Source organism: Lutjanus erythropterus, chromosome 17, assembly GCF_056507025.1.
Source record: "Lutjanus erythropterus isolate fLutEry1 chromosome 17, fLutEry1.hap2, whole genome shotgun sequence".
NCBI lineage: Eukaryota > Metazoa > Chordata > Actinopteri > Lutjaniformes > Lutjanidae > Lutjanus > Lutjanus erythropterus.
The window spans coordinates 21,325,015-21,351,939 of NC_139333.1; the positions used below are offsets into that span (position 1 = coordinate 21,325,015).

At 41.8% G+C, this 26,925-nt stretch overlaps 1 protein-coding gene across 3 annotated transcripts in view; it reads left to right on the plus strand.

The window, feature by feature from the left end:
* Positions 1 to 26,925, plus strand: part of dock1 (dedicator of cytokinesis 1) — a 260,399-nt gene that overhangs the window by 191,886 nt on the left and 41,588 nt on the right. For all 3 annotated transcript variants that reach the window (XM_084740732.1, XM_084740731.1, XM_084740733.1), the window contains exons 31-40: positions 63 to 163; positions 7,875 to 7,933; positions 8,583 to 8,731; positions 11,080 to 11,165; positions 11,494 to 11,650; positions 14,103 to 14,143; positions 15,518 to 15,608; positions 18,477 to 18,596; positions 20,006 to 20,095; positions 21,159 to 21,263. In XM_084740732.1, coding sequence (XP_084596858.1) covers positions 63 to 163; positions 7,875 to 7,933; positions 8,583 to 8,731; positions 11,080 to 11,165; positions 11,494 to 11,650; positions 14,103 to 14,143; positions 15,518 to 15,608; positions 18,477 to 18,596; positions 20,006 to 20,095; positions 21,159 to 21,263 — 999 coding nt within the window. The remainder of the gene's footprint in view (positions 1 to 62; positions 164 to 7,874; positions 7,934 to 8,582; positions 8,732 to 11,079; positions 11,166 to 11,493; positions 11,651 to 14,102; positions 14,144 to 15,517; positions 15,609 to 18,476; positions 18,597 to 20,005; positions 20,096 to 21,158; positions 21,264 to 26,925) is intronic.

A 26,925-nucleotide genomic window follows, 5' to 3' on the forward strand; every position in this document is an offset into this window, starting at 1 on the left:
GACCGTGAGTTAAATGCCCTTTTTATTCTTTTTACAACACGCTCTCTCCGTCCGTCCCTCAGCTGTGGAACAACTACTTTCACCTGGCCGTGGCCTTCCTCACCCAGGAGTCTCTGCAGCTGGAGAACTTCTCCAGCGACAAAAGAGCCAAGATCTTCCACAAGTGAGTACAGGCGCTCTCTCGCAATCCACAGGACATTGTCATTGCACACCAACACAGCCCGAGCTCCCTCCTCAGCATGAGCAGGCTTTATATAATTCATCACACGGAGGCTCACTGGGATATCGTGCACCCCATGGCTCCAATGGAGGCTTCACTAGTTGTGCACCCTTCTGAACAAAGCAGAACAGCCTCATAGTAACTCCAGGGGTATTTGAGAGCCCATCTCAGACTCAAATCCCAGGTTTCAGACAAAGTTAGGAATCCCCTCTTGGAATGAAGGTACAGTTTCTTTGGTTTCTCCTCAAAGCATCTCCATCTCTCCCTTTCCTGAACAGAGAAAGGGGTGAAATTTTGATATAAACGCCGAGTTCCTACAGAAAATGGCTGAAGATTTAAGTCTGCTATTTGTATTGATATTCATTGCTTCTGAAAATCCATCCTAAGTTTCCCGATCAGCCACTGCCTTGATCTACTAAAAGCTGTTCATGTACGTTAGTATTGTTCTTGTAGAGTCTGGTAATGCAGCTAAACGTGTAAATGCTTTCTGGGCAGATGTGGAGCATGTTTACTCTCATCTTCATTTGGAGGAGCTTTTGTCACTAAAGCATACATCACACTGGCTCATGCTTGACAGCGAGACTCCTCGTTGGTCAGTGCTTTATTATCAGTCCAGAAAAACTCCCACACAAACAGCCAAACACAGTAAACAAGACGTTCCCAGCCACCCCCACCCTGCCGCCTTTCTCTACGTGTCAGCATTCCCCAAAAGAAACCGCTTTTTGCTTCTCACACATACAAGAACTGCCATTCCTTGGGTAAACACAGAAAAGGGCAGGTCTGTGCTTTTCTATTTCCATGCTGTTTATTTGACATTCCCAAATATGTCATTCAAAATGCAACCAGGTAGCTTCCAGAGCAGGCGAAGGGGATATTATACATGGGTTGTCAGTTTTCCCTTTCACCCACTCTTTCTACCTCAACCCGCCCACTCTCCTTCTCTGCCTCTGTGTCTGCCTCCCTCCACCTACAGCTCACCTTCTCTCTTTTACCTCCTTCTCTCTGCATCCCGTTTCCCTGTGTGCTGGCGCATGAACTGTCAGTGCTGCCTGCAATACCAATTATTGCGCCTTGCTTGCGAGCAGAGAACAGAGGGGTGAAATCAAAGATGTGTAGAGCACGACTCTTTAATGCTCTGCAGCGGCTTCTCTCCTGCGTTGCACACGTCACCCACTGCTGTTTGGGAAGTTCTGGTCCATTACTGGTGTCTGGCGTCCTCATTTCCTCCTAACATGTATTCACAGACATGTACTGCATGGCCTGAATAGGAGGATAAATGCATTTCAGTGTGTAGGCATGACTCAGCAACAACTCTGACGAATGCAGTGTTATCATAACCGACTAAATAAAAATTTAGATGAACAGTAACTTTCCTTAAACTGGGGCTCTGGCCAGGAAAATGCAGCCACATGAGGACTGCATAATGAGACGCCATGAATAAGAGTTGCAAGAGTTTTTGACAACAATTTTTTTTTCGCAGTAAAAGCTATGTGAAGGGTTTCTGTCCACTGAAAGACTAGAAGGCTTTTAATTTGAAATGGATGCAGGAATTGTGAAATTTGATAAATGCAATGTTATTATAACTAACAAAATTAAGATCAAAATTTCTACAAACTATAATTTTCCCTAAACCATTCATGTAGAGGGGGTCTGGCCAGGAAAAAGCAGCCACACATACTAGGACTGCACTTGCACTACTTGCTGACTTCCCCTTGGCGCTTGCCCTCGGGGGAATCCCCGCCACCATCATCATAAGTGCTGTTCTGTTTGTCTGAAGCACTGAAGTGAACTTGGTGAAATCGACCCTCGGAGGGCTGAGTGAGTGAGTCAACAAGGATGATCACTCCAGAGGTGTGTGTGACCCACAACGCGTTGCAGTCATGCATTTACTGCAAAAAAAAAAAGAGAAAATATTTATTTACTTACAAGGGACAAGGCATAGACAGACTAGTCAGTAAATTACCATGAAGACACTGCATGACTCTTAAATCTAATCTTCTTCTTTCCGCTTTCTTGTTACTTCTCGTCTCTTTTTAAATTTTCCAGAGCATCTTGCAATGACAGTTACATCAATTCTTAGAAAATCAAACTGGTTTAAACTAGCACACCAGACTGACAAAAGCAAAAGCCTACCAAACTCTAAAGCAGACACATGGAGAGCTAGATAAATGAGCATACAGCAATGTCATTGTCATAATCTGTGCATATGATTGATGAGTAGAGGGAGTGTCATATTGTCAGATTTTGTGAATATCTCCCACTTCCTTCTTGCTTCAGGCTTTGATCACATCTCATCCATTTGTATAGGTCACCGCTTGTCAATCACTTGTTTTGTTTGCTTGTTTTTCTCTTGCTGCATCCTCCATTTTTTTCATCCATCTTTTCTTATTTTTTTCCATCACCTCATGCCTCCACGTCCATCTCCTCATTTCTCCTCTCAGCGTTGGTCTTTGGCCCCTGACCCAGTTGCATTACACAGCACAAGCTGCTGAAAGCCCCCAATCCACTCGCTGCTCATTGCTGTCCCTCTGTAGACATGTTATTCTTGGTTAACCTCTCTGAGAGCTTTCCGCCCCTGTAGCTGACAGGTATGTGTTGTAGGTCCTGACAGCCGACAGTCATAGCTGCCTGTCTGGCTGCCTGCGGGAGTGTGACAGAAAGGCACCCTGCATCTGTCTAAGCTCAGATGAGTACATGATGCCTCCTGAGCAGTCATCAGCACGTCCATATGTAGAGACACATGCTTCCATCAGCACATAAGCATGCTATGAGTGTGATCATGCACAAAGATATGTGCAGGAATTAATTATAAAACACACGCTGCACATTAAAGTGTGGATGAGAGGGAAAAACAGTAGAAAATGTAATGCATAATGCATTACAAATTCTCTTTTTTTGCATGCTGCTCTACTGTAATTTATAGAGGCAGGCATCTATTTATATTTTATCATCTTGCCAATACTCTGCCTAAAGATCAATCCTTGGGCTTTGCAACATTCCTTCATTTTACAGCTAAATATGGTAAAAGGTTTTGACCTGGCCAACCTGCAAAGAGGTGACGCAGCTTCTTTGTTAAGGATTCTTTCAGCGCTCTTCTCCCCTCCGTCAAATTACATTAGTGTGTCTTTGTACAATATTGGCAATGCAGTCAATTAGGTTTCAGGATTCCGTCAGGGCTTCAGGGTGCTCTGAAATGCCACAGCGCGGTAAAGAGGCTCTGAATGGATATTAATTAGAGGTCAGGAGAGGTGTCACACTCAGACCTCAAACTCTCATCCTTTTACTACTCTGCAATGTCATGCCAAGGTGTCGTGCCATCATTGTGTGTGAGGAAGAGGAGACAGAGGTGCCACTGTGCCTCCATCAGTCACTCAGTGTGATAGTCTGATGTCAGACAGGCCTCATTCTTGGCAGGGGAAACAATGCAGTCGCCTGCAGCGCCACCAGCTGGAGGACGGGAAAAGTTATTAATGACTCTGATAATACTTTAAAATACCTTTCAAATCACCTCAAAGTGGTGTCAGATATTTGATTTATAGATAAGCCAATACTTTCCTCACTCAGTTTTGTCCTGCTTGACCTAAAAGAGCAGTTTGTGATATCATCTCTGCTTCTTTGTGTTTACATTAAAACAAAATGTTAATTCAAAAATACACTGATCAGCCACAACATTAAAACTGAATAACATTGATCATCTTGTTACAATGGCACCTGTCAAGGACTGGGATATGTTAGTCAGCAATTGATGTGAAGGAAGCAGTACAAATGAGGCAAGCATAAGGATCAGAGCGACTTTTACAAGGGTCAAATTGTGATGGCTAGACAACCGGGTCAGAGCATTTCCAAAATGGCAGGTCTTATGGGGTGTTCTCGGTTTGCAGGGGTTAGTAAATACCAAAAGTGGTCCAGGACAACCAGGGCCCTTTTCTAACAAATCAGTCTACGAACCAGCCTGCATTTCCACCAGTTTCCAGTAGACAATTGTAATCAAGTACATCATCAACAGAATGACAGTGCACAACAACCTGTAGAATATTACACACCCACTTTGGTTCCCAAGGAAAAATCTGCTATTTTTTCATTCCAGCTGGGAACTTTTCATGTTCCAAACCAGTTTATTTTTGGTGGAAATGCTCAGAACAGTTCAAAACTAGGTGCTTGAACTGGAATGTGGCCAGTTCCGTGTTGTTTGAAAAGGCCTGCCAGTGAACCGGTGTCGGGGTCATGGGTGCACAGGGCTCATTGATGTAAGTGGCAAGCGAAGGCCAGATTGGTCCACAATAATAGCTGAAAAAATAAACGGCTGGCTGTCTGCCTGTGGCGCTGCAGACCAGTCAGAGGGCCCATGCTGACTACAGGGGGCATTCGAGCATCACGACTGGACCATGGAGCGATGGAAGAAGGTAACCTGGTGTTGAGTTGACGTCCAAATTCCCCAGATCTTGCTCCGATGGAGCATGTGTGGGATGTGCTGGAACAACAAGTCCGATCCATGGAAGCCCCGCCTCACAACTTAAAGAAGGATTTGTTGCTCATGTCTTGGTGACAGATACCACAGGACACATTCAGAGGTCTGCTTCGGCAGGTCAGAGCTGTTTTGTTCTGTTTTGGTGGCCTCTTATTCCTGCAGCACTGTTTGTCATGCCTTGGATTTACCATACTGTGGTATTGATGCACACCTTAACCAACTGGATGTTGGAATGAAAGAAATCAGCAATACATCTATGCAATTATACATATTTGCGCACTCACTTTCTCTAAATACAGAATACTCTAGAGTCACGTAAAAAGCAATTTATTGTTTAATTTCAAACCAATTAGCTAGCTTTACACAAGGTTAATAAGGTTGTTTCAACCAAATAAAAACAACCATTTTTCCAAATTACCCAGCAGTCTACAGTGATCTGTGATTTTAGGCAAGGCAATTTTTGACATTCTAATTTCAGTCAGTGCTTAAACAGTGGGTAACACAGCAATTATTATGGATTTACTGTATCTTTCAAGTGTACAAAACTTCTTTCTCTTTTAGCTGATTGGTTCAGCTGCACAGCCTCATGGCTTAGTTTGAGGGCACAGACTGTGAGGGTTTGGCACCGCTTCAAAAACAGAACCACAATATTGCAGTTCAGTGCAGTTATTCCCCACGGTGAGCCGGCATTGAAAATACATCTGACTGCTGCTCAGCATGCAATGGTGCGGTTAAAGCGTACCATATCAGGCCGGTGGAAAAAAGGGTAAAAACGGTCAGAAGCAGCTCTCTCGGGACTGTTATCTTCATCGTGTCCTCTATATTCTTAATCTCAAAAACAATTTCAGGCTTGAACTTGCTCTTTTTTCTTATCACTTGTCCAATCGGTTTTCTAAGAACTGAATTCATTTCTTTTGTTTCATGTGATCAGTTTCGCAGAAGCGGCCTCACTTTCTCCCTCTCTGACCACCGTTTCCACTCACGTTAGTCCCTCCATCATTCACTGTCTGTCTTTCCACTTCACTATTTGTCCTCTCTGTGACCTGGGCCTGTGTGGCAGGCAGGGAGATGGGCTCCAAGCTGCTGTGGAGATTGGTTCATGACCTAGACATGGCAGAGCTGATCAGCTTAGAAGCCCTCATTCGCAACAGCCAGACAAAAAGTGATCCTCCCAGCTTCTTTTTGCAAATCTTTGTTTCACACAAGGGCCCTCAACCGACAACGTCGAGCTCAAACTACTAGTACCAACAAAGACTGTCTGATCAAACTCTTTGCCTCGTGCCTTCTATCCTCTTTGTGTTTGAATGCACACAGAGCTGAAGACAGACCATAGCTGTTAACCAGCCGACTTTGTGTATAGCTCATTAGCGTGTGTTTGTATTCCAAAGAACATCACGAAAAGACAAAACAAACTATCTCACCAGGGTCACAGAGCTGTGAATCTGTTTAAACAGTCTCATTAAATGCATGTGTAATGGGTGTCATTCAGGCATAGATGAGAGAGACTTGAGGAACTTCTTTCCACCTTTTATTCAGCTCTCTGAAGGAAGACAACAGGAAACACATATTGCATATTGTCTTTTATTAGAAATATTTTCAGCCATATTTTTATCTGTTTGTTTGCTTGTTTCGAATATGATGCATGCATACTATATGTACATTGTTTGCTTACTATAATATACTGTTTATACATAGATTTTTATGTGTATACCATTAGTATTTCTATAGATATGATTGTGGATAATGAAAGAAATCACTTGCATATTATCTACATAATTATCTACAAATCCCAATTCCAAAAAAAAGTTGGGGCACTGTGGAAAACAAATAAATACAAAATGCAAAATGCGACAAGTTGCGACTCTACCATGCAAAGTGAAAGCCATGTATCAACAGCATCCGAAACGCCACTGACTTCTCAGGGCCCAGACACATTCTGCACTTCTTACAACAGCGAGGTGTTGTAGTTAAAGTGTTTGTATACTAGTCTGGCCTCCCTGCAGTCCAAACCTGTCTCCTGTTGAAAATGCATGGAGCATTATGAAGCGCAAAATATGGCAACAGAGACCACTGACTGCTGAGCAGCTCAAGTCTTGTGTTAAGCAAGAATGGGAACATGAGCAATTAGTGTCCACAGTTCCCAAATGCTTACTGAGTGTCTTTAAAAGAAAAGGTGATGTAACACAGTGGTAAAGATGCCCCTGTCCCAACTTTTTTTTGCAGTGTGTTTCAGGCGTCAAATTGAGAATGAGTGTATTTTTTACTGAATTGTATCAGTTTGAACTTGTCTTTGTACTGAAGTAAGTTCTGTTTTTATTATGTTTTACACAGTGTTCCAACCTTTTTTGGAATTGGGTTTGTAATTCCTGTGCTGTTGATTTATGTGTTAAGTGATTCCTGAGTAACAAGAGGATGGGATTGGGAGAAATGGATAAGTTGTACTATCAGTTTTGCAAATGTTTTCTTTCTGCTGTTGTGTCTTTTTATGTGTTTTTATCTTTGCACACTGACTTGGTTCATCATGTCAGGGGTTAAAGGGTGAGACTGGAGTGGGTTGGTAGGAGGAAAAACAAGGGAAAGGAGGGGAGGTCAAAAATAAATAATACAATATGCCATACAATATAAAGAATAAATAATTGAACACAAAAAAATATTTCACATTGTCTTTAGCTCGGCCACTGCACATATATGGACCTTTATCAAAGTAAAGCAACACTCAGAGACGCTATGAAATCTATTTTTTAAATCGACTGTGACGCCCAGAATTGTTTTGTCTTGCATTACGCTTCCTTTTGCTGTATCTGCTGTGTTGCAGATGTCCACTGGAAACTTCCATGAAGCAGCCTGTTTTCCAGCATCCATATTTTGTGTTTAGTTCACTTTTCCTTAAGTTTTGGGCTCATTCTCTAATCCTATGCCTCGCTTTGACTGAAAAAGCCATATTATAAGCAACAGCATTGACACTGATGTTAGCTTGCAGCTGCAGCACAGCTGAAACATGACACAGCCATTCATACATACAGTGTGCGACATTACACCAGGCAGTCAGCGAGCAATAATTTGTATTTGCATTGCATTCACTGAGTTAACACATGAGCCTAAATCAATTAAGCCCTAAGTCATTTTATCTTCTGTGCCGTGATTTGACTATAGCTTGTGTAACATTTGCTCCTGTTTGTGTTTCAGGTACCAGGACATGAGAAGACAAATTGGCTTTGAAATCAGGGATATGTGGTACAATCTAGGTAATTTAACCAACTCCTTTTGTCAATATTGTTCATTTTGTCCTGAATGAATTCACTGATGATCAATCATACAAACTCTGCAATAGAAGGCGAGCAAATTGACACGTATTACAAGTGTTGTTTTCTCAATCTGTGTTTATGATTATGTTCCAATGAAGTACATTCACACTCATTACAAGTCAGATCGGGAAGAACGGCAGCTAAATATAGTTGATCATGTGTTAATTAACTTTATGTTTTGCGATGAGAGACTCAACAAAGCCTCAGTGGAAAGAGAATGCGGTACAGGGATTGTGGTCTTAGATTTGGGCACCTGTGCAGTCTTCTCAGTGTGATCTACACCATCTGATCCCTTAATTAAAGCTTTCCAGCAGATTAGATGGACGCATTCACTGCTTTTTTAATGAGCCCCTTGCTATTTTTTACCTGAGGTGTAAGGTCTGAAGTTATTTACCACTTGGTTGTCATGGAGAATTCTGATGAGAGGAGACTTTTTTTTTTCTAGCAACAGCTCCTTTTAAAGCTGCAGCACATTAAGGACTACTTGTGTCCTGTTAGGATCAGCATATTCTACGTGTTTTGTTCAGGTGAGATGTGTAGTACACTGTGCATTTATAATAAATACATGTTCTTTTTTCCCTCTCTTAAGGGCCCCACAAGATCAAATTCATTCCAGAGATGGTGGGTCCTATCCTGGAGATGACGCTAGTTCCTGAGATCGAGTTGCGAAAGGCCACCATCGCCATCTTCTTCGACATGATGCAGTGCGAGTCCCACTTCACGTGCAGCTTCCAGCGGGTGCGTCCTCCAAGACACGACAAAACAAACTGACTGTGACAAACTTACGAAGAGTAGCGGAGTGTTGGTGAGGGGGAGTGAACGGCACAGCAGAGGCGTAGTCCGTCTGAGGGGAAAAAGTTTCGTAGCCACAAGCTTAGTTGTAATTCTGCAAATCTCATTTTGTTGTGCTGCGATTATCAACAGCCACGGTAAGTGGAACTTAATGTTCTGCCCTGTTACAGTGCAAAATTAAGCCTTTCTGCATGAGGAAATCCGTTTGGCTACAGCTGTTCTGCCTTAAGATGTCTCAGGCAGTTTTCAGCTTTGTGATGTTTATGCGGGCTCCCAAAGTATGTGACGCTTATTCTACTTGTATCAAATTGTAAAGCGACACAAAGGCTTCCAAATGTCTGTGCTGGCCCTTGTAGTCCTGTGAAGACAGCAGCATCCCTCTCTCCAGGGAAAGGAGTGCTGCTAATTAAGTCAATGTGTCACTCAGGAGCTGGCTCATTGGAGGTGAATGCCACTGTCTTATTCTTTCCCTTTAGTGGAATGTGATCAATTTCACTTTGGCCTGACCTCTTTTAATGCTGTAAGCCGGTAATATTCCTTTTACTGGGTCTGTCTCTGGCTCCATGTGTGTTGTAAATCCTTGGCTTAACAGCAACAGCAGCTTTTTTTTATATCTGTTCTTACTTGCTGCATTTTCCTCTCCTGTTCTGTGTTTGTGCCTAGACAACAAACGAGCAAATCAAGAAGTCTGTGAAAATTGGTTTCGCTCAGCACAACAAAGCCCTTTTTAGCTGTGACCACCAGCAGCTCTCTAGGTTGTTCTGTCAGTGGGTCAAGTCGGTCCGCAAACAATTCCCCTTCCTTTGACGGTCACAGTTTTCACCCCAGGGGGCTGAAGCTTGGCATGGAGGTCAAGGTGTGAGAGAGTGAAAGTGTGTGTTCATGCCATTAACATATATAAAGATATACAACATGACAGCTCCCCAGATGTGAAGCCAAAACATCTTGATCACCCCCTGGTGACTGGCTGCAGTATTGGCCATAAACCCTGTTCAATCTTGGTAGACAGGACATCAACAAAAGTAAAGAATAAAAGTACACGTCAGATAATTTTTCTCAAACTTTGTTTCTGTTATTTTAGGTAGTTCTTTTCACACTTATATATGCTCAAGTAGACCCTGTAGGGTGGAACCTCAATACGACAGCTCCAACCCTGATCACCACTGTGCAGACTCCTAATGACATCACCAGCCTAAGACACCAGAATTCATATCTAGTATGTTTTGGCTTCATTTTTGTACGTTTAAAGGAAATGGAGAGACGTCATCCACTTTTATTGACAGTCTTCATGCCAGTTGACCCTTCCTAAGTCCCTCCCCTTTTCGCTCTGTGTTCCAGTAACAGTTGAGCATACTTGGTTCCCGTAAAAGTGATATATAGGGTCACATTTTAAGAAATACTAACTTTTTAAGTGTTGGCAAAACTCTAATTAACTAGTTAGCTAATGATTGATGTAGCTAGCTAGTTGGCTAGTGTTTTTGCTAACATTAGCTAGGTAACATGTTTTAACCATATTCAAAATTTGGTTTTCTTTTCAACATAGACGAGCCTTGCACGTAACATATGTAAGTACAGGAAAGGAGAAAACTGACTGAGGTACCAAGGTGACGTGGAAAAGGGAGTAGCCTGTTGCAAAAAGATGCATAGCTTTCAAGTGGATTCATAAATTTACACAAGATTTCGAGGACAGGTTGGACATGGGCCAAAGGGCGTCTGAGAATCTGTTCAGGCCATTTGGCAAGAAGGGGGTGTGGATATGGCCTATAACAAAAAGGCACACTCCCTCAGTATGACCAGTTTTTGTAGAAAGACTCAGACATACATATACATAAAACTACAACTTCAATAAGGTTGAAATTTGTCACAGAGGTTGTGTGCATGTGAATGCATGAAAGTGTGAATGCTTGCATGCATGGTTGCAGCCATTGCACATTTACATATGTTTTTATAGAGCTGCTGCGTACAAATATCAGAGAAATAAGGTCCATGCGTCACTGTCAGAATGTACGGCAGCAGCAGAGAAAATATAAAGGAAATGTGTCTCATGATGCAGCCTTGTTCTTTGTTCTAACCAAATTTATACACGCAGAGAAGAGCTTTAATAATAAACAGATGATACCAGCTCACAACCAGCTGGGCTGCTGCAAGAGAGGGACGATTAAAGTAGAAGCACAGATCCCCTCAGCCACCGAGCCTCGATGCAGAGAGGGAGCGAGAGTGAGACAGGGAGATGGCGTTAATGAATTGAAAAATTAGCTACACTGATTATTTACGCCTGCTCTGTCTAATTGCAGTTTGAGAACGAGATCATCACCAAGCTGGATCACGAGGTGGAGGGGGGCCGCGGAGACGAGCAGTACAAAGTTCTCTTTCAGAAAATGTAAGTGCTGATTAATGGGCAGGATTACGCCTGAGCCTCTCACACAAGTTAGATAATGCTAATTGCAACATAGCACTCCTCAAAATAATCACAGTGTGCTGATGATCACACGACTTCTCATCACAGCTTGCCTCTGTGATATTTGCTTTCAGCACAGTTGGATGCTAACTCTGGCTTATTGGGTAAAAAAAGAACATTTCCGCAAATCCTTGGTGGCAAAAGTTTGACATTTTAAACTGTAGAAAAACCTCTTATACACGCTTCACGTTTGTTTTCCTCTCTGCCCCTGGTTTCTCTTCTCTCCGCCTCCACAACCAACACACACCAGTCTACTGGAGCACTGCAGGAAGCACAAGTACTTAGCCAAGTCAGGTGAGAACTTCGTCACTCTGGTGGTCCGTCTGCTGGAGAGGTTGCTGGACTACAGGACCATCATGCACGACGAGAACAAGGAGAATCGCATGAGCTGCACCGTCAACGTGCTAGTAAGATGGTTTCCTTTTCCTCAGTTCCTGAATGCACACATGAGCCTAGACGGCAACCCTAGATCTGTGAAATGCACACTAGATTCAGCACAGCCTTTATGAACTTAGGTGATGTAAGCTAAAGTGCCAGAAAGTGGAGCCAGACAGACAGATCAGTCGGCCAATATAATTGGCCCAATATTGGCTGAGCACAGCTAAATCAATCTAAAGTATATCAGTTGTCCAATATTTTTTTTACAGAACATAATGCATATTTTATTTTATAGGCAGTGTTTTATTTATAGTTAATATTTTTTCTTAGTTTAGGTTGTTATATTTGTGTTTTTTTTAATTCATAGTTAATTATAGTTATTAAAAGCATACTATGCAGGATTTAAAAAAAAAAACTATGCATAGACTCATATAAAAATGTACTTCTCAGTCATCACTTACAACCCACCAGAAGTGTGTGGTGGTGCCTGCATCCACAGAGACCCCACCTTCTGCCCGTACCTTGTTATATTCTCATTATTCTACTGTGCGCTGGAAGCTCTACCAACCCAAAATGTTGGTGTGGGAGTGAGACTCAACAATCAACTATCTTTCTTGTGCATTTAAAAAGCAACTGACAAATCCTGCTTGTTTTGCCTTCAGAATCACCAATGAAACTTTACTGTTTCAGTCATTTTGGATTTTATATATGTAAATACATAATATCAGCTGATGTGTCAATATTCATTTTTTTCTGTAATGTCAGTATCTGCCTCAAAAACACAATATCTGTGTAAGGAGAGGACCATGGTGGTTGAATGGGTCAAACAGGAATTTTCACCCAGGAGACCAGAGTTTACATTCAGTATGAAACCAGTCATCTTTGACTGTTTTGTTTTAGACTTAGTTGGCTTATTATTTTCCTTTTTTTTTTAAGTTTTCACTTGCAGTTTGGTTAGCTTTAGGCAACAAAACTACATGGTCAGGTTCAGAAAAAGATAGTGGTTCGGGTTAAAATAATAAGTCAGTGTTAACTCTGGGTTTCACATGGGACACGAACAGGAGCTTACTAGCAGAAAGCCCTGAAGGCAAATTCTACCAGGTGCGAGCTGCTTCAAAGTCTGAAAAGACTACACACATAAATCTTGCAAGAGTTTCACAAATCTAGGGTTACCATCTAGATACAAACCCATTAAAGATGTCACATGGAGTCCACTGAATGAATGACGTGTGGGAATGTATATTAAAGTGCTGTTGTACTGACTATCTCCAGTGTGTAGATGTTATTGCGGTGGAGTTAACCTTCAGGTGTCCGGACGGATTCATAAAACAGCCTCAAGACTGTATTCAGCTCTGTCTACTTAACAGACTGAATATCGATTTTTATATTTTTGAAACTCACAACCGTTGTTTGTGGTCTAAAGGCAAACAAACCAGCCACAGGATTTTCTGTAAGCCATGTGTATATTAATGCAAATTATTTCTTAAGCGTAGTAACATGTATGCATTTTAGCGTGGGTATTTTTCCTGATTAATAGGTCAGTAGGTAAAACTGCTGTTCTTGTATTCCGCTCTATGTAATATGTCAGATTAAAGTGTGAGACCACAGTCCAACAATAACAAGCCCTGAATCATTACTGTACAAGGCGCCTCCTTTTCATCTTGCCTCTATAGCCTCTGTCTGTTAGTCATTGTGACGTTTATGTAACGGTTATTAGAGGAGCTGTGAGGAGGAATGATTCATGTACTTAAAAGTCCCAGTGCTGTTATACTGTTATACTATATCAGCTCTTATTCAATATCTATCTCCAATAAAATCACTCGGTGGAAAGTAACTGTCGTTTAAATAGTTAAACATTACATGGTTCACTGGTTAATGTTGTGAGTAAAGTGACCAAAATGATATGTGACTACCCACAGACAAGAAACAATAACAGCCACCTCCACATGTCACAGCGTGTTAAGATGTTCTCACCGAGTGTCTCACCTGAAACACCTCTCCTCTGTGATGTGACATTTCATCTGCGTGCACCAAAATGTCATTTTTTGCCTCACGTGACGGCCGGCATCGAGCTCCGGGCCCCTGGCCTATATTCAGCATTTATCTGAGTCATGTTCTGTCGGGGTTCTGCCAGGTTGTGTAAAAATGTAAGTTTTCAGTTTTAGCCAGGAAGGCAGCGTGACCGCCCTACCGCTGTGATTCTGATGTCAGCCAACTCACTTTTCTTTAGTAGATGCTTTGCGTCGTCCCTGCTGCAAGCCATAACTTTGTTATTCATCCATATTTTAGGAAATTAATTTGTCACGCTGCCAAAATATTGTTCTCTTAAAAGTATTAAGAAATAACCTCAAGTTTAGAGCGTTATGCAATGTAAGCATGATGCACTGAACCTTTGTAAACAGTATAAAGACATTGTTGTCGCTGGAAATATATGAACTCTTTTAATCCCATTTTAATTCTCTGTCTCTTTCCTTCCTGCAGAACTTTTACAAAGAGATAGACAGAGAGGAGATGTACATCAGGTAAGACAAAGTCCATGATCAGAATTCATACTAATACTGAAATTCTGTTTATATGAAGTATGACATCAAATTGGGTGTCTAGTCCATTCCAGCACAGTATAGTGGATTGTGTCTACATGAGAAATGCCAGGATGTGTACAAGATTAACAAGAAGTCCTGAGTAAGCTCTGGGAGCTTAAGAGCCATGGCTGGATAAATTAATGAAGAATTACACAAGTGAACGTGAAGCAAGAGCTATTCAGCACACAGGACATGCATTTGGATTTTTTTAAGTGGGGTTTTATGAGGTACTTCTCCATATTCAGTGTATTATCTATAGTAGATGGCGGTCGACACGCCCCCAGTTTGGAGAAGCAGCAGGAGTACCGGAGTAGGATGCTAAGCAGTGTGCTACTGTGGACAGGGTCGGCAGTAACATTTTTTACTGCTTTAGCTTGCCGTCAGACAGCCTTTTCGAATGGGAAACCATCGTTACATGAGACAAATATCACTGCTGCTGCTGCTCTACGACCGCCTCGATCGGCCAGCTTGTTTGTGTTACTGTGTGAATTTGGTCTTTTAAAGGGTTAGTTCAGATTTACCAAAGTAACAGAAAGAAAGAGATCAAGGCTCTGGTGTACCAGCAACTCCTGTGATCTGCAAGATAAAATAACTGTTTGTAAAAGGAGTTTGGTTGTGCGAGTAAGAGCAATATTTGGCTTATATAACGGTGGTTTCCCGTAGGTAAAGGCTCTATGATGGAAAGGTAAAGCAGTTAAACATTCTTAATGTAGCATACACTTAAAATGGTATAGATTTTGCTTTTAGTTAGTCCTTTTATACACTTTGCTGCTGACCCTGTTAACAGCAGTACATTGCTTAGCTTCCTACATGGTACACTTCTTTGATTCTCCAAACTGGAAGCAGCTGACTGCCATCTATTAAAGATAATACACTGACTACTGATAAGTACCTTATACAGTACTGCTTCAAAATACCTGAATTATCCCTTTCTGGACATACTGTCCTTTCAAGGCATTTTACAAACACCACTAAGGTACATTACATGAATTACTTAAGCAGACTCTGTGCTGTGACATTCAGTCAGGCTCACTTTTTACCTGCCAAACACTAAATGCTGTACATGTTGGCTCTTTTCCTCCCAGCTGTATGTCCCCAGAGATCCAGAATAAAATATTTGATTCTGTTAAAATCCGTTTCCATTTCCACAATCTCCCCAATCTTCAGTTTTCCATCTGTCTGTCAAACATGATTTGAGGTAAAAAAGCGTCTGTCAAGACACATCAGTCTGGCGGAGTTAACTTTCTGTCTGTTGTTGAAAGTCTGAGAGGACCACCCAGACGTAAATCATAAATCACTCCTATTTCCCGCCAGGTACCTGTACAAGCTGTGTGACCTCCACAAAGAGTGCGACAACTACACCGAGGCTGCCTACACTCTGCTGCTACACGCCAAACTGCTCAAGGTAAACAGACACAATACCAACAACAAATAAATGTGCAAGTACTTTCTCTAACAGCATAGATCACAGAACCCAAATACACTGTTAAGCTGGTGTCGGGCAGATGGCATTTAACCTGAGGCATTAAACAACGTGTGCATCTGTGAATCTGAACGTGTGCAGGGGAGATAGGGCCGCATCCCTTTAATCCCACCACGGCATGAGATGGCTGCTCAGAGGGCAGAATTGCTGAGCAGCATCTTTTTCACCTCACATAGTCGATGCAAATCACGGCTAGTATCTGATCTCTCCTGGAAAAAAAAAAAATAGCTAAGACGTACTTTAAAGCGGAGGAAAAAGCAGCAACAGCCACCTGAGGTGCTTCGAGATAAAACGTGTTCTTCTACTGTCCTCTTTGTGAGCAGGAAACTAATAATCCTCCACTGAAAATCACATTGTTCAGCACAAGAAACCTGTCAGTTAAGGTGGGAAAAGGGCAGTTTTCTGTCACCTTTAGTGCAACTATATCACCAGTTTGAGACATTAGTTTGTGACACTTCTTCAACATATATATGATCTTTACTTAACTGAAAAACTTATGGTATGCAATCTGAGATATGTCATCTGCTCTTTGGTGGATTGTAATTCATAATCACCAGTTTGTACTGGTTAATAATTGTCTTTTAATCGATTGTCCCTAAAAGGTTTCAATAAATACGTAAATTTCAAAACATTAGAATTTTCTGGCAATGTGTGTCAGGCTTTACAGGGTTAAATCGTTTACATAAATATTCATAAGCGATCACGAAGCATTTATTTTAGGATCACACCTTTTTCTAGCGTAGGCCTGCTCTAGGCCTCGAAAGTTTTCATCCCCAGAACTTTACAGCATCCACACATCCGCGGAATTCCTCACACAAAGCGCCGCTGTGTTTATTCCCAGTCGGGGGTTCGGTATACCTTGAATTTGGGAGTTGCTCCTCTCTGCGTTTTATCCAAAATGGTTGCATCCAACGTCTCATCTGCATTTGCATAAATAGCTGGCTGCTTCAGCCTTTGTACAGGTCCCGACAGGGGAGAGCAGGCTGTGACTGAATCACATTTTCCTCGCCGAGCAGTCACAGTAGCATTTGCAGGAGTTGTTTGTGTTGTTATTATTTTAATTCTGCTCATCTCCCAGCAGCTGTGGCATCCCTGCACACACCGTCAGAGAGGGATTCACTATTATTTTGTGGAAATTGGTTAATTTTGTTCCACCGGAGTCTGTATAAATCCTTTCTTTTCCAATAAGCTCTCCAATGTGATCTTTGAAGTCACTGTCCGCCTTTTGTATTCACACACAGGCACGTGTGAACAAGCTTGAATGAGGATGAATGATGGATATTTAATTCTGCATCCTCCAGCAGATACAGAATAAAACTGGCTCCTGGAGTAATAATTAGTCTTCCAGTAAACTACCTGCAGCAGTATAATATTGGTTGATGAATATCCCGTACTTTGTGTCTTGTCAGAGATGTATCAGCACTTTGGTTTTGTCGATGCAAGGTCACCATCCATCCATGAATAAGCAGGGATCTTTTTACCATGTAAGAGCTGCAGTCCAGCTGTAAATGAATCAATAACCTGATCCAAAGCCTCCCAACATCCCTCCCCGTGCCACAACAATGTGCAGAGCAATTACTTTTTCGCCCCTTTCCAGTGCAGCGTATGCAAATTCCTTGGCTTTGCTATTCAAATGTGGCCCTCGCTCCAAACTTGGTCAGATTTTCAAAGAGATCTTAACTCTCCAGGTTACTCGCAGCGCTGCAGAATCCCAATTAAAACTGGCTGGTAACGAATCAATCCTGGCAGGATGCAAAGGATTATGCTTCTGCGATACAAGAGGCCAATCAGATCCATCTCCCCGTTCGCTGAGCTGCTTTAGTCTGTCAGAAATCTCATTATTCTCCATGCAGGGTGAAGAACAGTCTTGTTGTTTCTTTTTTGCATCACTGTTCTTTGTTTTCAAAAATCCAGCAGAATACTGTAATTAATTAGATCACAGTCAATTTGGAGCATTGATGTTTTGGTTCTTTATAGTTTGAGTCTGATAGTTAGAGTGTTATGGGTTATTGATCATTTTGGAGTGTTGATATTGGTGTTTTGATTATTTTGAACATTGATATTGGAGTTATTGATGCTCTGGTGTCATGATATCTTGGTTATCGATAATTTGGAGTGTTCATATTAGGGTTATTGATACTTCGGTGTGATGACATTGTGGGTTATTGATAATTTGTAGTGTTGATATTAAAGTCCTCAATCCTTTGTAGAGTTGATATTAAGGTTATCGATCATTTGGAGTTACTCAAGTGTCATGCTGTAGGGGTTATTGATACTTTGGTGTAATGATATTGGGATTCTTGATCCTTTAGTGTGTTGAGATTGGGTTTCTTTATAATTTGGAGTGTTTATGTCAGGGTCGTTATGGTTAATTTGTAGTCTTGATATTGGTGTGGTTGTGGTCAATTGTGTCCAATTTTAATTGTTAAGATGGCCATTAGTGATGCTTCTCTCTGCTCGCCCAGCTTCACTTCACTGGACTGGCGTCCACTATTTTGTGCGTTTGTGCTAAATACTATAAAAGCAACCACTGGCCACAGCGAGCTATGTATTGCACTGATGCTCTCGCCGAGCCCATTCAATATGTATCGACGCCTGTTTCATTGCCCATGTCTCAAGTTTCCATCTTGCCCTGCCAGAGTGCAGGGCAGCTTTAAAAAGAATTACGCATCAATCTCGCCCCATTTGCATTGGCTATAACTCAGTGATTGATTTCTTGTCACCTGTTCCCCTTTCGCTCTGTATTGTATTGCACAGTGTTGACCCCCAGTGCTAACTTGTCCTCTGTAGTGGTCGGACGAGCCGTGTGCAGCCCACCTGACCCAGAGAGACGGCTACCAGGCCACCACTCAAGGACAGCTTAAGGACCAGCTCTACCAGCAGATTATCAATTACTTCGACAAGGGCAAGGTAAGACACACACAGTCTGGCACACGCGCAGAAGATTGGCCATAATCGTGATAAATCCTGGACTCTGCAGCTGCTATTTTTAGATGCTGTCAACACTGTTAAATACCTCTTCTGGCAGGTTTTTGAAGAAGAATGGGAGTTTTATATTCCTCCTCTACAGAACGGGGATTGTAAATAATCCTCTTCTTTTAGCTGATGCTCTTATGGACGAAGGCGCGTATCAGACTACACAAGCATTAATATGGCTCCTTTGTGTTGTCCCTCTACCTTCCATTAAACCTTTTTTCCTGCGCTACCACTACCCTTTCTTTTTCCCTCATAACACTTCAGAGAGATACTTGAAGAACAGCCTCAGACTAAGTGAATGTTCAAGTTGCACAGGGCCTGGTTACTGTGCAACACTTCTACACTCTTCATAGTTAAAACCCCAATTACAAAAAGTTGGGACGTTGTGTAAAATGTAGATATGTAGATGTGAATTTGATGCCTGCAACACATTCCAAAAAAATCAGTTAAAGGTTAAATATCTTGTTTTTTGGAATGTAATCACTTGAAAATTGGTGAAAGGATTTACAAATCTTTGCAGCTGCATAGGACCAGGTTACCGTGATATTCTTCTGCACTCTTTGCATTTATTTCCAGAGGAGAACATTTTTTTTAGGCTGTGAGCTAAGCCTGGAATGGGTCTGCAGGACTGCAGCCAGAGCTTCTCAGAGATGATGTCCCAGGGCTTTGCATGTGTCATCAGTGCCGGGGTGCAGCCGCCGCTCTTGGTTCTCTAGCCAACTGTCACTCAGCAGGATACGGCCAGAGAGACAACAAATTGAAAGAGCCTTGGCTAAGCACGCACACACAAACACACCAGAGTGATCAGGAAGCGTCACAGCGGCTGTAAGAATACATCAACACTCTAGAGGGGGAGGGTATCAACTGACTTTCTGAGAGTGTCATCGGAGTCATCCAGAAAGCAGTCCCAGATGGTGTTGCCACCGCCGCTCTCGCTGATGGCAGGCTGATCTGAGTAGCAGCCTGGACTCGGTCCACCTCCGGCAGCCTGGCCCAGATCAGTTCAGCTCAATCGAGTCTGTCAGGAAGCCACTTAGAAGCCTTTCAACATGTTCGAGTGGCTCCCGTCTATCTGTGACACCACTCCACTGCGTCGGATGAGATTTGCTTCTCCCGAGAGGATGGCGTCTAAGTTTTAGTGTTTCAGACCAAAGAAAAACAAAAAGAATATTGACATACAAGTCACACTTATTTATTTTCAAGAAGTTTTATATTGAGTGGCATTTCCTGGGAGAGTTGATTTGTTTGTTTTGTTTTTTAATTTGAAAAAGTAATGCTTTATCTCAGCTTGAATCTCAATAATTAATTCATTTACAAACTGTCTCTGTTTATGTGCCCAATAGATGTGGGAGGAGGCAATCATTTTGGGAAAGGAACTCGCTGAACAGTACGAGAATGAAATGTTTGATTTTGAGCAGCTTAGCGCATCCTTGGTAAGTAATATTTTTGTGTTGTACTTAATGTATAATGTCATAAATGGAGTTATTACTACTCTACTATGATACATTTAGAGCAAATGACCTTTTAAACGGACAGGATTATTTGAAGTAGGACTGAATGAGGTATTTATTAATATTCACTGTAGTAACTACAGCAGATGGCAGTTGGCATGTGCACAGTTTGGAGAAGCAGAGAGGAGCACAGCACAGAATCTAAGCCATGTGCTGCTGTGGACAGGGTCAGCAGCAAAACGTTTTTAAGGCACCGAAAGAAAACATATCAACCCAAAAAAACAATAATAGTTTAAGTGCATACTCGATGTAGAGTATTTTTGCTGCTTTACTATGCTGTCAGACAGCCTCTTCCAACATGAAACAGTCATTATGTAAGCCTAATATCGCAACCAGACTCCTTCAGGAAAAACAATTTATCTCAGAATATGGGAGTTGCTGGTTTACTGCTGCCTTGTTCAGTTAATTTGTTTGTGTTAATCTGTGACTTCAGTGTTATAAAATGTTCAAATTCACCAAAGTCACGCAATAACACAAACAAACTAACCAATTGGGGCAGCGGTAGATCAGCAGCTCCCATGCTTGCGAGGTAAAACTTACTGAATAGGCTGTGTAATGTCAAGGTAAAGCAGGGAAAATATTCAAGATATAGTGCACACTTAAGCTTGCAATGATTTTTTGGGGTTGGCTGAAAACATGTTTTGCTGCTACTGTGCTGGTACTCCTGTGTGCTTCTCAAACCCGGGGCCATGCTGACCTCCATCTACTGTAGCTCAATAAATACTTCATGCAACCCACCTTCAAATAATCCAAACTATCCCTTTAAGAGAACCACAACTGTGGGGTCTGTTTATTTTGTTTGTTTAACCAATAAAGAGAGAGAGATTACCATCACTTTTTCAACATCTTGTGGCAAAACAGGCAGCAGCGACAGGAGTGAGAGGACAGAAAACATGTCGCAATATCAGAGGGAAAGAAAAATGCATTTGTAAAGTTTGGCAAATAAAATCACCAAAAAGTGTGAATGTTTTGTGTCTCCCAACAGAGGAAGCAAGCCCAGTTCTACGAGAACATAGTGAAGGTCATCCGGCCCAAGCCAGACTACTTTGCCGTAGGCTATTATGGCATGGGGTTCCCCTCCTTCCTACGCGTGAGTACGAGCATCAACATACATCCCCCGCGACACAGCGTGGGTGAGCCACATGTCAAAACAGATGATCAATAGCTTTACCAGCCCTCGCTTAGTTCTCAGGCTCAGCCGTCGATACATGTGTGTTTCACACGCCTCGCTCCCACGGGTTTTAGTTGTTTTGGCGGGACTGGCTTGTTCAACAACATCCCACCTGGTCTGGCTTTCACTTACTTACTCACTCGCAGAGAACAAACTGTGAATCAGAGCAGCAGTTCCATGTCTGGGCTATAGAGTAGATCCAGAAAAATGAGGTCTTTCTCTCTCTTCTCGCCTCCTCTTCTCTCATTCATGGTCTCTCTCAAACTCCTTTAGTCTTTCTCCTTTTTATGTATTTATTATCTGTCTGTTTCTAGCTTGCACTGTGTGATCCTGCATCCATGTGGTGTCAGAATAATCTCACAAATTAGCTCCAGACTGAGAAAGTCCATGTGAATGCCCCCTAAAGTTGGAACAGCAACTCAGAAATTTAAGTACACGACTTTCTAAGTTGTTGACTCTTGACGTAACATATGCAGAAACATAACAGACCAAAGTAAATGTTTGGTTGATAACTTTTCATGTACTTGTAATTTGTAATATGGTATTTGGCTGTCACATAGAGTGACACAGATTAGTTTAAAAAGTTGTTCATTATTAAGTTATTAACCCTGATAATAAGTCAGGTAAAGCAATATTTACCTAAAGCTTAAGATACTTCAGCAGCTATATGAATTGTCACTGGGGCGCTGGTCTCAGCCGACCCCTCGCCCAGATGCGTACGACAAGTACAAGTTCAACAAAAATTACGACTTAAAAGCTCATGAACACATGAAAGTTGGAAGAGCGGCTTCCCGGCTCACATGAATGCGACATAAGTCACTCTGTCTTCTGGTCAGTTGGTCGAACCAAAAAATTTCCCCCGAAACCTGTATATCCATATCCAGCTATAAAAACCGTGGATCCCAGATAAAAATGACCACCTGAAATGATTCAGTCTAGTTTGTGGTCCATGGTCTGCATCACAAGGTGTCCCATCAGCACCTGCACAACAAAATAATGCCCCCAATACAGGGTCCAAGATTTTATCTTAACATTATCTGATAAAAAACACTGCTTACCAGCTATTTTGTTTCCACATTGCTTCTCCTCTGATAAAGAAATGCAGTTTTTTTTCTTAGTCTCATTGTAAAAAAAAAAAAAAAAAGCTCCAAAATATCACAGTTTCTTTCTCCTGAGTCCTGTTTTTGTTATTGTTGACTTTAACTTGCTTTGTGTAAAACAGCTGTGAAGCGCGCACTCAGGCAGCAAAGGAAATGAAAGTGGCGCTCACAGCACAGGAAGTGGAGCTGTTGACAAACACATTTCATCCTAGTTTTCATTAACGAAATTAACACCACCGCTGAGTCATGGCTTATAATCCCCAAACATTCAGGCCGACTTGTTTTGATAGTTGGAGCTCTACTCTGGAAGCCTTTATGACTTAATCAACCATTATTAGTTGGCCATTGATCATTGTGACTGTGAACGCATGACGAAAATGATTAAACAGCAGGTATATTATAACTGTGCTGAACCTGAACTGATCTGTACTTCCCCTCTAAATATCCTGCCTGGCCTCGTGCCAGTCTGATCACAGCTTATCACAAATTCACGACGTGTTTAACAGGAGTTTGATATCTTCTCGCCGGCCTTATTCGGTGTCTGAGGTGCTACCGTGTGCGTATCAGACCTCTTTTGCTCTCCGCCTGCGAAGGGTGTCCTGCTCTGTCCACATATCAGGTTTTATTTAAACAGAAAATTAAACTAAAGTAGAAATTTCTTGGTGTGAAGAGAAAGGACAGTGCTGCTGAAGGACGGTTTGTTTGCTTTTAATATATTCCCCGTTACAGCTGTTTTCGGGTTGTCATCCTACGTGCTGCTGAAGGTGTTGTTTTCCTGTCTTTGAGGAATTCGGACCATTTTAATCACACAAGACGCAACACACTAAATGGCCCAGAGCCGTCATAGAATAAGATGATGTAAAAGTCCAGTTTCAAGAACACTGATCTCCTGATCATACTCTTTTCATTCTATTATGAAGAACAGCCATTTCACAAGGGTCTTTTGCCACTCTGCGATCTCCATGTGCTCCTCCTAACCTCTTTCATCTGGCAGGGCAGAAACTCCATTACTGACAGGGCAAGCTGCACTGGCCTAATCTAACTGGCTATTTAAACAGCCTTTGAGGACAGCTGTGAGTTCGCTTTTTTCCATCTCCTTTTTATCCTTTTGGAGGCCATTTGACCGTATCTTAAATAACCAGGGCGAGAGAATGCCAGATTGCTTTTGCCAATAGAAATCTGCACTTAATTTATCCGTTTATTGTTTTCACTTTTTAAACTGTGGTGTTTCTTATGCTATATTAGATACGAGGTAGTGTGCAGGCTGGTCTTAAATAAATACTCAGGCCAGTAAATATTTATTAGCCTCCTTTACAACCCAGTTTTCCCCTGAAAGTAGGGTTGTATGGTGATGACGTTCTTGTGGATACTCGGTGTATTACCTTCAGGAGATGGCGGTCCCACTTTGGAAGCAGAGAGGAGTCCCGGTGTGGGACGCCAAGCAATGTACTGCTGTGGACAGGATCAGCAGCAAATATTTCATTATTTTAGACACCTTAAAGAGGTCCATCCAAAAAATTCTGTATCAGTTTAAGTGGACGCTGTATTTGGAGTATTTTCTAAACTTTACCTTGCTGTCACACAGCCTTTTTCCAATGAGAAGCCACAAGCCAAATACCCACTCTCTCGAAACCAACCAAACTTAATGGGCAAAACAGTCATTTTTCCTCATTTCAAGTAGATCACAGGAGTTGCTGAGTTCTACCACTGCCTTGATCAGCTAGTTCGATTGTGTTATCGTGTGACTGGTGTTTTAAAAGGTTGATTTTTTTACTGAGCCTTTTTAGGTGGCTGGTTTTGTTACTGACCGTGTCCACAGCAGTACATTGCTTAACTTCCATGCTGGTACTCCTGCTGCATCTCCAAACTGGGGGCACGTTGACCACCATCTATGGTTACTGTAGGTAATACACTGACAGTTGATAAGGACCTCATACAAACCCCCTTAAAATAATCCAAAACATCCCTTTAAGTGTTGTTGAATGAATACAAACGAACAGATGTAAAGCATTTCCTCCTGATGGAGAGCTCTTGCATTGGCTTGCTGCTATTTTGTTGATATATTTCATAATTATGTTGAGAGATTTCTGTGTGAGTACAGAGGGAAGCGTTCAAGTACGGCTTGCTTATTAAGATAAATATAGTTCGGAGGGGTTTTGTTTCATACCCCTCGTTGCTGTTTGTGTTGCAGCATCGCAGTGTCCTCAGGGAAGAGTCAATTACGTGAGAAAATCAATACTCTGATAAAGGCATTTTGTGCCCACCCCCCTCAAGAATTGATTTTATGCAAGAGTGCTTAATTCAGCTGCTTATGATTTATTAGTTGTTAATGTGGTTCGACACTAGGGTACTTGCTAATTGTAAAATGTTCTGTGTCATTTGTTTAGATCTGCAGATACAGCTAAGCCAGTGGTCCCACTTACCTTCCTTTTCGTGTAGTTCTGTATAAAAACCCTGTGGTTGGTAACAGCCCATACAACCACCTATATTTATCATAAGTCATTATTTCAGCCTTGAAAGTCACAGTACCTTGTCAAGAAGCTTTGAAGCACTACTTCACGCTTCTATTGTATGTATTTGCTGTGTAAAGAATCCCCGGCTTCTTTCAGCTTTTAGACACGTTCAGGGTATTCTCAGAATTTCAAAGACAGATTTCCTCTACAGTTGTTTCTCTCGCTTTACATCCAGTCGGCATATTCCTCCTCCTCCTCCTCCCTTCTGTTCCTATCAATCCTAAACTTTACTTAATCCCTGTATTGAGTTTCCTGTGAGCGCTCAGCTTAAAGAGCAGCTGAGTGCGCGTGAATGTTGGTTTGAAATATGTATCCTAACACACCACATTCGGAGACACTTGGATGTGAGCTGTCATGTTCCATCATTCAAAATGTTCCTCAGACAGACCCCTGAGCACACCCAGGGAGATGAAGGAACGATCCCAGCTCATACATTTTTAGGAGCGCACTGTACACTCCTCTCATATAACTTATTTTTGTTTGGGGAATAAAACATGATGACCTTTTTTTTTATTAGTCTCTGTGTCCATTAAACCATATCTGATTCTGCAGTTTGAAAGGAAGTGTCCATACATTTTACAGTTTTTCTCGCAAACTGTCACTGCCAAGAGGGTGAGACATTAGTATCTCATTGGTTTTCCTGTTGTCCTTATCAGCATATGCTACAAATCCTCCAGTCTTGCTACAAGCATGCCCAAGGAGCTTAAAGGAACAGTTCACTCCTAAATCAAAATTGCATCTGAGCAGGAAAAAGCATGATTGATATGCGGTTGATTATCAAAGATAATACAGAGCTAGTAATGTTAGATGAGAGGCGTCCAAGATGGGCGGTGATGAAAGTCTGTGATGAGTCTGGATCTATGATAATAATCTCAGATTTCTCCACAGTCTAACTGTAGAAAATTTGATGCTATCCAGTTGTTGATATCTGCAATGCACATGTGAGGGTTGCTTAATTGATTGTGTCATTATGGTCAAAGGAGAGATATAATTGTGTATCATCTGCATAGTAATAGTAATTTCTACTGTGTTTTTTAAATATGTGAGCAAGTTGTAGCATATAAACGGAATATAGTAAGGGCTCAAGAACTGAACCCTGTGGAACGCCATATTTTAATGGTAATGAAGCTGGACACAAAATGACTTTCCTGAAATATAAGGATTGAACTGATCTAAAACCAAACCTGAGATGCCCACCCAATTTTTAAGACTAGGATCAACAGTGTCGAAAGCCACAGACAGATCAAACAGGAGAAAAAGACCACAGTCAGCTGCTAAAAGGAAGATCATTTAAAACCCTAAGGAGAGTAGTTTCTGTGCTCTGACCTGCACTAAAACCTGACTGAAATTTCTCAAAGAGACCATTATCATTCATAAAAGAAATTGTCTGCTCTGCAGCGACTTTTTCTAGGACCTTCACATGGAGTGGCAGTTTTAAGATCGGCCGGAAATGATTGAGAATGTCTGGGTCCAGTGTAGGTTTCACGAGAGGCAGGATGAGACGAGAGGGTCATTGATGGCATCCTCCTCAGCTGAGCTGTACCGTCTCGTCCATGAGTAGCTGCATGCTTCCTTCTCCTGTAGAAAGAAAATAGTTCCTACATTAAACTGCTCACAATAAGTTAATGTGGATTTTCTTGAGTCACCGGGTCATTATTTCTGGAAGGGGATATTGCTTGTTGAGTTAATGTGTTACTTTGGTGCTTTGAGCACCACAAGCTGAGTCCCATTTAGTTCCATTATATTCTAAAGGCAGTAGACATCTCTACAGCCGATATCTTCAAAACTCAGCAACTCACACAATAACAATTTAGTTAGATAAATAGCACTACAGGAAAGATGAGAAATATGTGTGAACGGTCCCTTTAAATCCTGGCAGTATGCATTTCGTTTGGAACTTGATAACATTCAGCTATATGAACTGTTGCCGCTTTGTCTCTCGACTGTATGAAATTGCCTTTTTACCTC